The 15,820-nt window shown below is 31.8% G+C and overlaps 1 protein-coding gene across 1 annotated transcript in view; it reads left to right on the top strand.

The window, feature by feature from the left end:
* Positions 1 to 15,005, top strand: part of LOC145284910 (protein ecdysoneless homolog) — a 117,897-nt gene extending 102,892 nt beyond the window's left edge. The window contains exons 9-14 of the mRNA XM_080133991.1: positions 2,106 to 2,191; positions 3,572 to 3,678; positions 4,994 to 5,162; positions 7,763 to 7,830; positions 9,620 to 9,789; positions 14,488 to 15,005. Of these exons, the coding sequence (XP_079990117.1) occupies positions 2,106 to 2,191; positions 3,572 to 3,678; positions 4,994 to 5,162; positions 7,763 to 7,830; positions 9,620 to 9,789; positions 14,488 to 14,790 (903 nt within the window). The 3' untranslated portion in view covers positions 14,791 to 15,005. The remainder of the gene's footprint in view (positions 1 to 2,105; positions 2,192 to 3,571; positions 3,679 to 4,993; positions 5,163 to 7,762; positions 7,831 to 9,619; positions 9,790 to 14,487) is intronic.
* Positions 15,006 to 15,820: the final 815 nt, after the last annotated feature.

Genomic DNA, 15,820 nt, shown 5'->3' with positions numbered 1-15,820 from the left:
GGGTGTCTTTTCTAGTCTATAGTATACACGAGTTTATCAGCTTATCTGCTATGTGTTCCTGGTGACTTTCTGCATGCGACGCAACATCCTAAACATGTAGCTCTTGTGTTAATCTGAACATTTAATGCAATTTTCCAATTTATTCTTATTCTAGCTTTATGTGGAAAATTCTGTTTTTGACATTTTTACACACTTGCTTTCAATCGAAGATTAATAGATATTTCATAAAGATATAAGTTGATGCAGACATTGGTTTAGTAGTGGCAGACAAAAAAAATGTCAGATTTTTGGTGGAATTGATGTGATCTGTTTTAAGCTGCTTACCATCTAATGTCATTTTTTTGTCAGCAATTTGAATATTCAAACATTTCTTTGAAGCAAAAGAGACCTTTTGTCATCAACAACTTGTATTAAAATAGAAAACTTGAAAATATATAATTTATCTAAATTACTTTGCTTGTAGATCCTTTGAAAGCTATTTTATTATTTGTGGATCCTATATATGCATACATAATTCTTTGAAAAATCAAATATTACAAATAAATTCTTATCAACATATGTACAGTGTGTTTATTAATAACATAAAAATATGGGTCTAGTCCAGAATCCCACTTATGTTTGAAAAATAAGGAAAAAATGTTTATGATGTATATACTTGTGACAAAATGCAAATACCATATTCCAAAAATCACATAAATTGATCAAATAAATTTACTTTTAAATAAGAAAATCAAATTTTATGAATATTCAAAGAGTGAATTGTCTAACCCACCATTTTGAAAAAAAAAAAAAAAATCTTAAAAAAAAGGAGATAACTCAACAATAATTCATACTTATTGGATTTGTGTAGGAATGCCTACAACTTCCCATTCATCACTTAATAAATTTCTTGATAAAAATAAAACTACATGATCAATTCATGTGATTGGAATATGATATTTTCATTTCATTAAAAGTATGCGCATCAAACAGATTTTGCTTTATTTTTTAATATAGAGGGAATATGGATAAAATTCAAAAATACATTTACAGCTGATTAAAATGCGATAAAACGATATACAAAAATGAAAGCCAATCAGAAATATTTATCTATAAGCTTAGAAATAGTAGATATGTAATACCATATATGCTGTGTCTGGCAGCCTAGCTCTACAATACCAAAGAAAACAGCATTTGTTTATATTGTACGTTGTTTGTATTGTACATTTTTTTTTAATACTATTTCATATTGACAATATAATTGTGATACATATTTATTATATTCGACAGATTTTCATATGAACCCAAAAATACAATTTTTTTTTTTGCGTGGACCCCCCCCCCCTCCCCTTAAAACTTCTAAACTTTCCACTGAAGTTTTAATATTGTTAGTCTTTTATTTTGGTTTCCCTCAATTTTTTGACATCCAACCAGATAGAATCCTTAAATATTGGAGCTTTTGTTCACAGCAGGTGATAAATTTCCATTGTTCTCAAGGTATCATCCAAATATTGCATGTCACTTTATTTGCAAATAGGCTTTTTAATCATGAAGTAAAGAAGGGTTTTGTCCAGAATTCCTCCATATATTAAAAAAGGAAAATAAGGAAAAATTTGTATGCTATACATACTTGTGATGGAATGAAAATCTATTCCAAAATATTATGTAAATTGATCTACTAGTTAAGAAAAGAGGAACTGTCTAGTGTCACCATCGTGAAATTAATTTAAAAAAAAAAAAAAAAAAAAAAAAAAAACGAGAGATCACTCAATAATTCAAACTTGAGATTTTTGTTGTAGTGTCTATGAATTCTTATTTAATTGCTTGAAAATTATTTTCTTTATAAAAATAAAACCACTTAATCAATTTACATAATTTTTGGAATATGATATTTTCGTTTCGTCATGGGTATATACATCACACAGATTTTTCTTTATTTTTGTTTTTTTTTAATATAGGGGACATTCTGGACAACTGCATTGAATGATTAAAAAGCCTGTCTGCAAATGAAATAACATGCAATATCTGAATGATACCCTGACGATAGTTTAATTTTATAAAAGGTTTTGTGTTAATGAAGTATTTCTTTTTTATTTTACCTACTTTTGTTTTTGTTCTTATTATAGGGTGAATTGCAGTCTTCAAAATACCATACAGAACTTTTGCAAAAAGCTCAGCAATATTTTAATGATAATGTTCAGAATTCCTATAGGTAAGTATATTTTGTAAATATTCATTTTTACCATGATAAAAAGTAACATTTCTTTGTTAAAGCGTAAAATTAAATCTTGAAAAAAATTAAAATAAAATAACCACAGTCAATTAAAGTCATCTTATTTTTGTATTACGTGTAAGTTTATTTCAGAAAATTTTAGGTGGAAAAATCTCATCAAAATGAAAAAAAAAAAATTGTTTTAACAGTGAAAACAAAACACTAATGGCAACAGCACGGCAAAGGGGAGATAACTGTTTGTTTCTTTTATTTTATGTTTTATAAAAAACATGTCCAAAATAAATGCTGACATTTAAAATATGTAATAATTAATTGTACAAAATAAATTTTGGGGCGAACCCTAGATCTCTGTATGAGAGGTATAGATATTTAAGTATTCCATTAAATCTCCTTTATGTTTCAAATATTGAGTAAGTAAAGAAGTGAAGAACATTAATTTTATTCTCCCCAATCGACCATTTAAATATGTTATAGTATGCATTTCTTTTGGTCGCTTATTCTTATTGGATTCCGGACAAGAATTCATCTAGTCTGGTAGCGTATCCAGTTTAATGTTGTTACTGTAGGCAACATCACTTGAAAAATGGTTTAATATTCTTTTCATATGCCAGTATGAGGAACTCATGCTAAGGGAATCTTATTTGAGCTGTGAATACTATGTGGTTTGGATTACTTAGTTAAGGTTTACTTGTACGGAAAAGAATCCTCATGCCAGATTGTCCTGACAACCTCCTCTACAGGGAGACGTTAGACACTTGAGAATAGTGTCTAGTAGGCATTCAAGTTTTCTCTTTTCTTTTATGTTGTGAAAAAATATAAATCAATGTAAACTTGCTTTATTTTATTTTTTATTTATTTTTTTTTTTTAGAGGTGGTAAAGTAAAAGTGTGTGTGTAGTAGTAGTCCTTTAATCAGCCTGAAAGTCTCTTAAGTGTTTAAGTTCTTATCTCTCATCATATAGAGTTAAACTGAGTGGTTGGCCTGTGTCACCATGAGGACAAGATGCTAGTCTGGCACCCATCTAAGGACTAACCAGGTTCAATATTGCTTAACTTCAGTGATCTGACATAAAATAAACATTTAATGTGATTTTTAGTTATATGTAATGCGTTAAGTTTTTTGTAACATCATAACGATTATTACGTTAAAATCTAAAAGTTCATTTTTATCATTTTTTGAAATTTTTCATTGTTTTACTGTAGTTTACAATTTATAAAAAACAACAAACAAAAACAACTAAAAAAAACTGATTTATTGCCAAGATCTGAAATGAAATCAAATTTTTTTTTTACCACAAATTATTTTTCTTTTTTTTTTTTTTTTTTTAATTTTATTTATTTTTTTCAAATGTAATTTTAGCCTTGAAAATGAAGAGATTGGAAGTTTAGTTGTTTCTTTATTGGAGAAAACACCATTTAGTATTGAAGAGATGAGACTGAAAGAAATCAACCTCCCTCCACCGGATGGTAAGCATTTGTGTCTATTTCTCGCATTTATGTGACAACATTTTGGTTTATTTGTTTGAAATTCTTTGGCATTTTTATTTCATGTTTAACACAAAATCTACTCCTAGCAATAACATTGTATTTCGAGGATAAAGTAGACATTTGTCAGTCAAGTATATATGTTCATCCATAGTATAGAAACTAATGATGGAATAATTCCAAACTTTTTCCTAATTCCGATACAATTACTGATTCTGTCCTAAATTACTGATTCCAGTTATTTTAAAACTAAAAAATATTTAGTTACATGCACACACACACACACATATATATATATATATATATATATATATATATATATATATATTTTTTTTTTTCTGGATCACTGTGAAAACCTGTGTAATGTGAAATTTATTTTCACAAAGGTAGAAATACATGGAACTTCTTTGTTATAGTAGTGAAATTTGAAAATTGAAATATTGACTTTCAAGTAAAAGAAATGGTATCTACTTATGTCACAGTAATGAACATATCCAAAAATTATGAAAAATGATGAGGTAGAAAATTAATTATAAATGAAAATAGTTTTTGAAGACAATGAGCAAAAATTGAGTTTTGCTAAAATAATAAACTTGAAATCTTTAGGAAATTTAACAAAACTCAATTTTCGCTAATTGTCTTCAAAAATTGTTTTCATTTATGATTAATTTTCTATCCTATCATTTTTGGATGTGTTTATTACTGCAACCTGACAATTAAATAAATTCTATTGGTTTTACTTGGAATTAAATATTTCGAATTTTGCTGTTATAATGAATAAGTGCTAAATACACTTGTTTTTTGTGGGGTGTATATTACACGAGTAAATCTTTGTATCTACTTTTTTATCAAATGTTTTCTCCATAATTGATTGAAAATAGTGAGGCAACTAAAGATTTAATTTTTAAAACAAAGCAATAGTTTACTGTAAGTTGACAAAATGTTATTTTTTTTTATTTTTAAGTAAACAAAATCATTTAAAAATAAAAAATTAACTAGTAACTTGTTTTTAAAAAAAAAAATGAAAATACTTCAGAGAAAAACAGGAAGCAAAAAGGGGACGAAAAACTGTCCCCTTTTTTTCTTTTTAAATGTAACGTAAACCAACATCTTGTTAATCTTTCGTAGACATGATCCTAAATAGTAAGACCTTACGTCAAAGTGGTGATATGCCTTGTTAGGGGTGAACTTCATCTGCTGTTTTTTTTAATAAAAAATATTTTTTTTGAAAATCATGTCAAAAGTTTTTATTTTTTTAAATGTTTGAATTGTGCAAACTTTGTTTTCTTTTGAAAAGATGATTCTTGGTTGGATGTTAGCCCTGCAGATGTTGATGAAATGATTCGAAAGTCTGGAGGAAAGATTTCAGCAACTTCCCCGATTTCTTTTGACATGAGTCAAATGACAGAAAGCATGAAATCTTTTGTTGACAACGTTTCGGATTATGAAGGAGCAGAATTTCCAAAGTAAGTTATGGTTTAATTTTTTTTTCTTGACTGTTAAACATCCAACAAGTTTTGGAAGCATCAAAAATGAAGAGAATAATTTCCGAGTGGAAGTTGAGGCAGCAATTCAATTAAGATTTGATAATCAGATAGATGTATGGCTGCAGACTGGAAGATAAGATTCTACCAGAAATTTAATATTGGTGAGATGCCTTATGCTTAGTGTCTCTCAGATGGTTCGGCTATACACAGCAGCCTCTCCCCTCTGGTGTTGGAATGTGTAGGGGAAAAAGAAAAAAAGAAGTATGACAAAAGAAAGGGAAATTGGTTTTATTGGCAAAGCTATAGAGAAGTTCTTCACCAACGCAAAACAAAGGAAACTGAATGGGATTGTAAGTCAGGGTGTTGTTAACAAAAAACTGGACATAAAAAAGATATATTTAGTGTATGTGATCGTGAATTTTGTGACTATCTTTACAATAGTTAGGAACAGTTCGAGGCCGAGTAAGGTTTATGACGGTTGGGGAGAGGGTTATATATTGAGGACAGTGACCAGCTGGACACAGTTGAGGAGAGTTGTGAGTTTGACTTGGTCAATGGCAGATCGTGGCTTGGAGGACATAGGGTAATGACTTGATCAATCAACTGACAAACACAGCCCCAACAGTAGACAGATGTTGACCTTAGTGTTCAGAGAGTCAATGGTGTCATACACGCATACACTCAAAGTGCAACTAATATTTACAGAATGTATCAGAATCTGTGTTTTTCTTTCAAATGGTTTTAATTTTTATATATATGAATGTGTGCATTACGTACTTATGTTTCATGTGGAAATTAGTATAAATTCCAAAAATTACGAAAAATAATCCAGTAGATGTGCTAGATGTACTTTTAACCAAAAAATCAGCCGCAATTACATTCTGTCTAAAAATGGCTAATCTTTGATTTAAGTCAAGGGAAATAAGTCAGTTGGTCATACTGAATTGGTTGCAAAACTCTTTCGCATTAAAACATGCAATAAAACTCGATAATTCGATAAATTCTATTTTTACTTGTAATTATTTTTTTCTACCAGATCATTTTTGTAATTTTGGGAATTTATACTAATTTCGACATAACACAATGTTTTCACTGGAAATGCATTGTTTTAAAATATCACCAACACAAGTACTCTATTTCTTAATTTATTTATTGCAGACTATCATCCTCATCTTTCTTAGTTGTGGTTTCACAACATTTCGGCCAACTATTCCTCTGGCCTTCGTCAGGTGGTAACTGCAACAGGATAGGAACTCCAAATCTCCTAACTGCATTCTCAGCAATTACTGCCATCCATAGTTGTTGTCGTCTAACCATGTTTTGGCCAAGTAAGCCTCTGGCTGGTAGGATTGAAACCGCTATCTTCAGACAATTCTCACCTGGAACCATAGAGATTCAACGTCTCTATCCTCTGCACCACGGGTCCCGAATGAATTCCAATTAAATAATATATATACTCTATTTCTATTTACTATTCAGTCACAGATGGTATTATGACATTAGGATGTGTGCTAGATCGAAGAAGACGTGACTCGATTGCATAAGAAGTAATCTGCTTGGTATATGAACCCTTTGTATCAGAGCAAATGTAATATTTTCAATTACTAGAATCAATGTCTTTTATACATACGTGGGCATTTTATTGTCCTTGTCTGATAACACCATTTCTCTTTGCAATCATCTTTTATCTTGTGATTGTTGCATTCGATGGGTAGCTGTCGATCGTCTTGTCTGTTTAGCTAGAAAAATAAAACGTTTTTTCATGCAAAAAGAAATACATTCATTGATAGTTTCTAACGTTTTATTTCTAGAGAATATGGACTCGCACAAGAGAGAATCTAACATTCTCTTTACTAATTAATTATTTAACTTGTTTTAAATATTTGGGCGGCATTTTTTTTTCAAGGTAACATTTTGCATTTGGTGATTATCAAAGTTTCTCCCAGCATTATCAGTGGTGTGTCTTGTACTTGCTTCCACAGATAGACTGATTTAAAAACCTTTGTTTTCTCTCAAATCGAAAAAAGTGACGTCATTTGTCATCTCGAGTCATGCCTCTATTTTGTCCAACTGATCTGACCTCTTGTTTTAATCTCACATGTCAGCCATCTTTAATTGAACCCTGGAAATGATTTTGTTTTGCAGATTTGGTTTGTCATGACATGTACTCAGTGTGGCCCTTGTCAAACTTGATACTAGCTGACTTGATTGCTATTAACATAGGCTCCCTAATATGTAAAAGTAACATGTTGCCTACCTCAAAAGCGGAAACATTTACAGTGCCTGTAATACTTAAACTGGATGAAGAAGAAAATCTATATTTCACCAATGAAACTGAAAATGATATCATGAAGAACCTCAGTAGCAATTTTATTTTTACTTTTGATAACTATATCACATATAACACATCATATATATATATATATATATATATATATATATAATGTCGCAGATGATGTTTGTTTTTAAGATTAGTCTTTTAGAAATAAAGTTTCATATTTTGAAAATTCAGTTAACATTTCAAGTAGAAATTATTTTTCATTCCTCATTTTTATTTTTAAAAATATTTTCTGTTTTAGGGACTGTACGGAAGGGGATGTTGGCTTTGATAGTACTGGATTTATTCATGCAATGCAGGAAATGTTCGGTAAGCACTTTCATTTCACCTAATTTTTTTTCATTTAAAATAATCTGGTTGGATCACTGATATCCAGTTTTTCTCAGTCTGCATACCATATTTCAGAATATTACCGAGATTGTCAGATTCTAAAAATAAAGCATATAATTTTGAAACTCTTTCCTCTGTTTATACATTTATTGGGATGAGGCACTCTTCTATACAAATTTAAAATGAGTAGAAAATGAAATTAAGCCTAACTCTAATTTCATTTGTGAAAATTGGTTAAATTTGATATCCCAATGAATTCATGGGAAAACTCTCCAAATTTGCTGTCAGAATTAAACTGAGTTATTTGTTTTGTTTGCAAAATTCCACCTTTTTTTTTTTTTTTGTTAATCTAAAAAAAAAGCAACTCTTTTTAAATTTGCAAGGAAATGAATTTTAAGATTAACTGCTTGCAATTTGAGTTGTTGCTTCTTAAGATATTGTTGACAAATCGATTTAAAAAAAAATGTTTTAAGCAAAAACAATATCACATACTTAATTGTTATGCCGAAAACAATAATATATCCAAAAATTACGAAAAATAATTGAGTAGAAAGTTATTTATAGTTGAAAATAATTTTTACGGAAAATTGGGTAAAATCGCATTTTTCTTAGACGTTATAAAGTAGGGAGTCCAAGTCTACACACAGGGGACATAATTCCAAAACAAATATTTTTAGATTACTTATTCATGGCTGCAATATTTGTTGCCTTTATTAAAAACACAAAAGCATAATTTTTGGATATATTACTATTTTCGACATGACAATTAAGTACATAATATTGTTTTTGCTTTAAATGATATATTTAAAAAATCGATTTGTTGACTTAACAAGCACTTTTGAGTTAAGACTGACAAAAGCAAACCAGTGAACTTCTGCTTCTATTATAGACGGTACACTGTGTGTATGTTTAGTTTACATCATGGCTTAATCATCCTGCAGACTTGTCTAATGATGGTTATATAGTCTGAAGGAGGTTTCATCTGTTTTCGCTTTACTTTTTTACTCTTGTTCACCCCAAGCAAAGCATATTGTCACTTGGAACTTAAGGGGCTGCCATTTAGAATTGTATCTAACAGGGGACTATGTGAAGTTGAGCAGCAAGATGTCTGTTCACATTACATTTAAACTTTTGCAGGTTAGTACAGTCATAGAAGCAGGAATCGGGAGGGTATTCCAAAGTCTGGCAGTCTGAGGAAAAAAGCTATTAAAATTTACTTAGTAAAGTTTTTGGTGCTTGTTTAGATAAAGTCGACAAATCGATTTTATCTTTTTAAGCAAAAACAATATTACGTACTTAATTGTAATGTCGAAAATAGTAATATATCCAAAAATTATGAAACATTGAGTAGAACAACTGCTATTGTTCTAAGTAAAAAACAGTCTATTGCTATAGACAACAAATATCACAGCCATGACACAACGAATCTAAAATATTCGTTTTGGAGTTATATCCCTGTGTATAGACTCCTACCACATACTTTATAATGTCTAAGAAAAATTTCCTGTAAAATTACTTTTAACTTGAAATAAATTTCTACTTGATTTTTCGTAATATTTGGATATATTACTATTTTCGGCCTGACAATTAAGTGCGTAATATTGTTTTTGCTTAAAACGACATATTTTTTAAAAAATCGATCTGTCGGCTATATCTTAACAAGCACCAAATTTTCAAATTTGACAAAAAAATAAGAGTGCTCATCATGATGTTTATGCTTAAAAAAAAACAAAATCATAAGAAAAACTTCTTTTCTTTTTTAATTTAGAATTTGAAGATGCAGAATCTGGATCGAGTTCAGAAATGGATGAATATGGCTGGAATTCATCAGATGAAGAAGTGCCAATTAAACCTAAGCCAAAGTCTGAGATGAAGAATTATCTGGAAAAAATGGATAAAGAATTGTCCAAAACAGAAATGGCAAAAAGCTTTGAAAAAGTAAGTTTTTATACATTTTTTTTGTCTGTTATAAAATTTTATTTTTGAAATTAAAAAAAAATGTTAAGTTTTATTTTCTCATTTGAATGAAACTATTTCTGGTGTTTGGATTTTTCTTTCCTTAGAATCTTGGAATTAATCTTTTCTAATAATCTGACGGCAATACAAAAGATATTCATACAACTCGTGTGATTAATAATGGAGTTTGCTTGGTCAAACTCAAATCCATTCAAATCTATTGTTTTTTTTTTTTTTTTTTTTTTTGCAGTCAAATATGATATAACTGCCCCCAAGTTTTATTTAATGAATTGTTTCCAAAAAGGTATTAATCCTGTGCTTGACCTTAAACTGAATTTGGTAGTAAGACCCAGATTTGTGAAGTGCTTTTGTGAAACATACTGGATTTAAATTTCTCACATCCAAGTTGTCAGTCCATATCGTTAGCCACCATCACCTCCCTGGTGATGAGGCTTCAATTTTGAAGCTTGAAATTACCCCGTAGTTACCAGTACTCCTTGGTCCACCCTGATTTGTAGTGGTAGTACCTTTCTGTAGGTTAAATGAAGCCGATCACTTAAAGTTTGTTCACAAAATATGTATCTACAAACTATTTGTATACAAAATGAAATCCAGTAAATATTTGAACATGTTAAGAACTTTAATAATGAAAGACAGGATTCAGCATTAAATAACACAAAAAAAACCCTGTCAATATGCTGTAAAATAAAACAACTAAAAATTATGACATTAAATGATCTACAAAAAAAAGCCATAAACGAAAGCAAATAAAATGGGGCTTTTTTCTTATCTTTGTTGAAAAGAAAAATATAACATCAAGAGTGAATCTGTGATTTGTTGTATTTTATTTTCATTTATTTTTTCACTATTATAAACATCTATTCTTTTAAGCATGCAACAAAATTTCTAAATGAAATAAACTTTGTTGATTGATGAAAAGATTCGTCATCTGTGTGAAGAATCCTCTAAAAGAGAGAATTTATTGATTAAAAATTTGGAAGAAAAACTTAGCTTAGAGTGTTATGTGTAATATTGAGTTATTTTTATTACAGGACTACAGCAATCTTAGCCTTTTAGCTCAGAGCAAAATGTAGTATCTGTTTTAATACTACACTTCATCTTTTCTCTCCTCGGTCAGTGAAATTAGTCCTTCTAAACTAAGGAAATTTTATTTTTGCTTCAATTCAGAGTGATCCTATAGAAGGAACTAGGTTTTGCCAACATTAAAAATCAACCTTGTGCCTAACTCTGCCCTTGTGGTGAAGCAAGAAAATAGAGACTACAGCAATCATCACAATATTAAATAATTGGATATTTTTTTAAACCAGGTTGTTATAGAATATGGAATCTTCTAGGCTGAGAGTCTGTAGCTGAAGACTCCAACCATAAAAACATGCACCAAGAGGAGTGAGGAGAGGAAAGATCAGCAATGAAGGGATAGGAGAGACCACAGACGACAGAGCTGCAGCAGAGTAGAGTCGTCACCTACATCTGTGGCAACTGCAACAGAGCCTGCTGTTCCAGGCTAGATTGCTATTTAGTAACAGACTATGCTTAGATGCAGAACTCCATTGTCTCTTGAGACAGACAGATGCCAACAAAGCAAATTAATGTATAAGTACTTGAAGATATTAAAATAACACTCTACCTGAGAATTCTTCCTTCAAACTCCTTGGCTTAACATTCACGGGTAATATGAACTGGAACAAATACATTGAGGACATTATGAAGGCTACTGCAAGGAAGGTGGGTTCCCTCTATCATGCTAGAAGGCTATTCACACCTGGGAGTACACTGTACCTCTATAAAGCCACTATTCGCCAATGCATGAAGTATTGTTGCCACACCTGGCCTAGTGCATCTGCCACTAGCCTCTCCCTCTTGGATAGGGTCCAAAAAAGAATCTGGGATCTAATAGATCCCAATTTATCAACCATCCCATCACTGCAATGTTGCATCCCTGTTCCTATTTTACAAGTATTTTAATGGAATGTGCTTTGATGAACTTGTTGCACTAGTACCCTCTCGACATACATATCCCCGACAAACCCGATTAGCAACAAAATCACACCCCTCATGGTTGAGACCCCTAAATGCCAGAAAGCTTTCTATTCTAATAGTTTCTTCCCTCGAACAGCTAGACTTTGGAATCCCCTTTCTGCTATCTGCTTCCCTGACTATAATGATATGCAGAAGTTTAAATGTAACGTAAATCAGTATCTTGTTAATCTTTCCTAAGCATGGTTCCAAATACTTTCAAATAAATCCCAACCCAACAGCCAGCTGTGGTTCTCTCCAAAATGTGCTGATGCCATTGCGCACACAAATCACTTTTTCTATTGCTTCCAATGTAACAGATATACTGAGACTAAAGCCGCTTTCAGGAGTGCCAGCAACCACTGTAAAAGAGTAATGAAGAATACGAGAGGGTTGTATGCTCAGCCCGTTAAGTTCAAAGTAGCTGAGCAGCGGCTTGGTTCCCACCAGTTTTGGCAAATAGCAAATAGGATCCTGAACAGAAGCATGTGCTCTATCCCAACTATCTCATCAATGGACCTGAGATAATCTCGTCAGCATCAGACAAAGCCTAATTCTTTGCAGTTAATTCTACCCTATGCGATCAAGGCTGCCAACCCCCTGTATTTCCTCCTGTATCTGAAAACACACTATGCGACATACAAATATCTGTGCATAATGTTGCCAAGCTAATCAAAAACCTTGATTCCAGTGAAGCAACTGGCCCTGACGACATTCCAATTATAGTGCTGAAAAAGCTTCAACCAAAAATATCTCCCATACTTACAAAGCTGTTTAAGTGTTGCTTTAAGGAGAATGGCTTCCCAACACCCTAGAAAATCTCATCAGTATACCCTGTATTTAAGAATTCAGGTGATCGTTCATCTCCCTCAATACAGACCAAGAAGTCTGTGTGTCATGACTAAGTTACTGGAATCTGTGTTAAATAGGGAAGTAGTCAACCACCTCAGTAAAAGTAATCTCCTTAGTGACATGCAATATGGTTTCCGTTCAGCTGATGTTCTTACGGTTATATCTCATAGGATTAGCGAATTTCTTTCTAGGGCAATTGCTTTTGACATATCAAAAGCCTTTAATAGAGGATGGCATAAAACAGGATCTTCAGTTACGGTATAGCTGGAAATATCTTCTCAATTATTAAATCATTTCTCTCTGATAGGTTGATGAGCAGAAATCAGAAGCTCATAGTATTAATGCTGGAGTCCCGCAGGGGTTCATCCTGGGCCCAACTCTCTTCTTGATCTCCATCAATAATCTTCCAAACCACCTCCTTAGATTATTCGTAGACATTTATGCTGATGACACTACCATCAAAAGCTGTAAACGACCAAGTTCTCTCTGATTCTCTCTCCTCTGATCTTGAGCACATTGTACAATGGGGAAAGAAGTGGCTGGTTACTTTTAATACATCTAAAACTAAGCTTCTATTTTTATATCATCAATACTCTGATCCCCATCTGGCATCAATTGAAATGAATGGCTCTTGTCTTGGGGAGGCTCCATGTTTTGACAAGCTTCTGGGCTTGACCATTACTTCTGATCTGAGATGGAACACGTACATCAAATTTGTTGCGAAGGTCACTGGAAAAATGGTGGGATCCTTCTATCGATCGAGTAGATATCTCACTGCTGATGCAATTCTCTACCTATATAAGAGCCAGGTACGTCCAAGGATGGAGTATTGTTGCCACCTCTTAGCAGGATCTGCTAGAAAGTACTTATCCTGCCTTGACAGAGTTCAAAATAGATTTTGTAGCCTAGTGGAGGATGCCCTTTTCTCTTCCCTGTAACCTCTTTCTCTGCTTCATCATTATTTTCATGGCAAGTACTCGTCTGAGCTCCAATCTGTGGTTCCCCCCTGTCCTGACTTTCACTAAAAACACTCGTCTAGCTGAAAACATTATCAATAATTTTCCCCAATCTTTATCTATGCCTAAACCTAAACGTATATTCCTTGAACAAAGCTTCTTTCTTAGAACTGCATGCCTGTGGAACTGTCTTCCATTTGTCTGCTTACCAGTTGAATACAATATTGTCGTCTTCAAGTCCAACGTAAACAAGTTCTTGATGAGTCGTTCCCCTTAAGTAATCCAATTTACCAAATTTACACCTCTAACAATTACTACGATATTATCCCATTGACTAGTGTACACTCTTTAACCCTTATTTTCGAGTGTCCCCTTGATAAACAGTGACTCCTACATCAATAAAAAAAATAGTAGCCCCTTATGTCGGTATTATTATACAAACACCGTGACATTAGGGTTAGGGTTTAGGGTTAGGGTTAGGGTTAATTCGCTGTCACGGTGTTTGTATAAATTTACCCTTATGTCTAAGTGGTGATATGCCTTGTTAGAGATGACTGTGAGTAAGAATAAAAAATGAAAGCGTAAAACATTTTATCAATTCAGAACTTATTAACTGCAAAATGGTTGATATATTGTCCTTTCTTATCTATCATATTAAAGGGGCCATTTGTTGATTCAACAGTTATAAAATTAAAAAAAGAAAACCTTTTTCAATTACATATCTTTTTTACTATCATGAACACAAAAAACAAACCAAAGACTTTATTTGATGCCTAAGCCAATAAATATCAGTAAAATCTACTGACATTTTAATAAGATTTTGTTTTTCTTTCAGAAGAATAAGCCACCTCGTCCGCCTCCTCCGAAGATTTCAGGGAAGACTTCTAAACGAGTGCCACCAGCGCGGCCACCACCTCCAAAGTTAACACCTCAGTCTTCAAAGGATGTTGATATTGATATCGATGATGAAGATGAGGGCTTCCGACCAGTTAACATAGATGCAAATCTTGTAAAGAATATGTTGGCTTCTTATGGCGCCCAGCAGGGGTTGCCTGGGCCTGCCACCAATATTTTATCCTCCATGGGCATCCAGTTAAAATCGGAAAGCAAGGTAACAGACAGAAATGGCAGCAAATGAGGACGGACACAAGACGAACAAACAAAATTCAACATAAAAAAATTTGCCACTTTTTTTATCCTCTCTTTACTCAACAACCAATTATTTTATTTTATTTAAAAAAAAAAGTGTTTTTTTTTTTGTGGCAACAGAATATTTTCATTTATAAGAATTGTTGGTGATGTTGTATATTTTATTTGCATATAATAAACAGAAGAGCGCTGATAAGAATTATCTCCCTTTGGGTTTGATTTGATTTTTTTTTTTTTTTTTTAAATAATTTTCAAAATTAGCTTTTTATATCTAATTATTACTATTAAACTAATTCAGGAATTCCTAAACAATGACACGTTCAAAAGGGATGGGTCAGTTTGTTTTAGAATACGATCCGTTGGGTCACCCATTGAGCTCAAATTAAATTGTTTGAATCCAGAAAAAGTTAATTAGTAAATCCAATTAAATTTTTAAAACTAGGACAAAATCCAAATTCAATCTTGCTGCTTGCTATACATCTCTTTTTCTCTCTCTTTCTTTTCCTTTCCAATTACGGGTTAAATAGTATTACTGCTATTGGTGATATTCACTTTTGTTTATAATGGATTATTGTAATGTTTTTTATTCTTTTATTACCTTCAACTGTTAATAACTCAGAGTGTGTGTGACAGAAGTGAGTGATGAACGACATAAAATAAAAACAGAAAGAGAGGGTGAAGGTGATAGATAGTAAGTTAGTAGACCTGGATTAATTACAATTAAAATAAAAGTTTTTTTGTTTTGTTTTTCAAACATTATTGAATTTCTAAATTGATGAATATTTGAACATGTAACTTGCGAGTAAAATATATCGAAAAAAGTCGTAGGAAAATAAACATTGATTAGCTCAATTTTAGTATAATATATAAGTGATGGGATGATTCCAATATTTTTTCTGATTCCTTATAAATCTCTAAATATTTAACTATAAGATGGTTATTTTGTCCTGATTACCATAAAAACACATCTTAAATGTGCAGATATTTTCTCAAGCGTAAAAACACCTTTGTGGGGAGGA

This window comes from Euprymna scolopes, chromosome 9 (assembly GCF_053919585.1).
Source record: "Euprymna scolopes isolate OS-2025 chromosome 9, ASM5391958v1, whole genome shotgun sequence".
In the NCBI taxonomy this organism is placed as follows: Eukaryota; Metazoa; Mollusca; class Cephalopoda; order Sepiida; family Sepiolidae; genus Euprymna; species Euprymna scolopes.
Note: the sequence above shows the minus strand (reverse complement) of the source record. Positions and strands in the feature narration are given on the sequence as shown.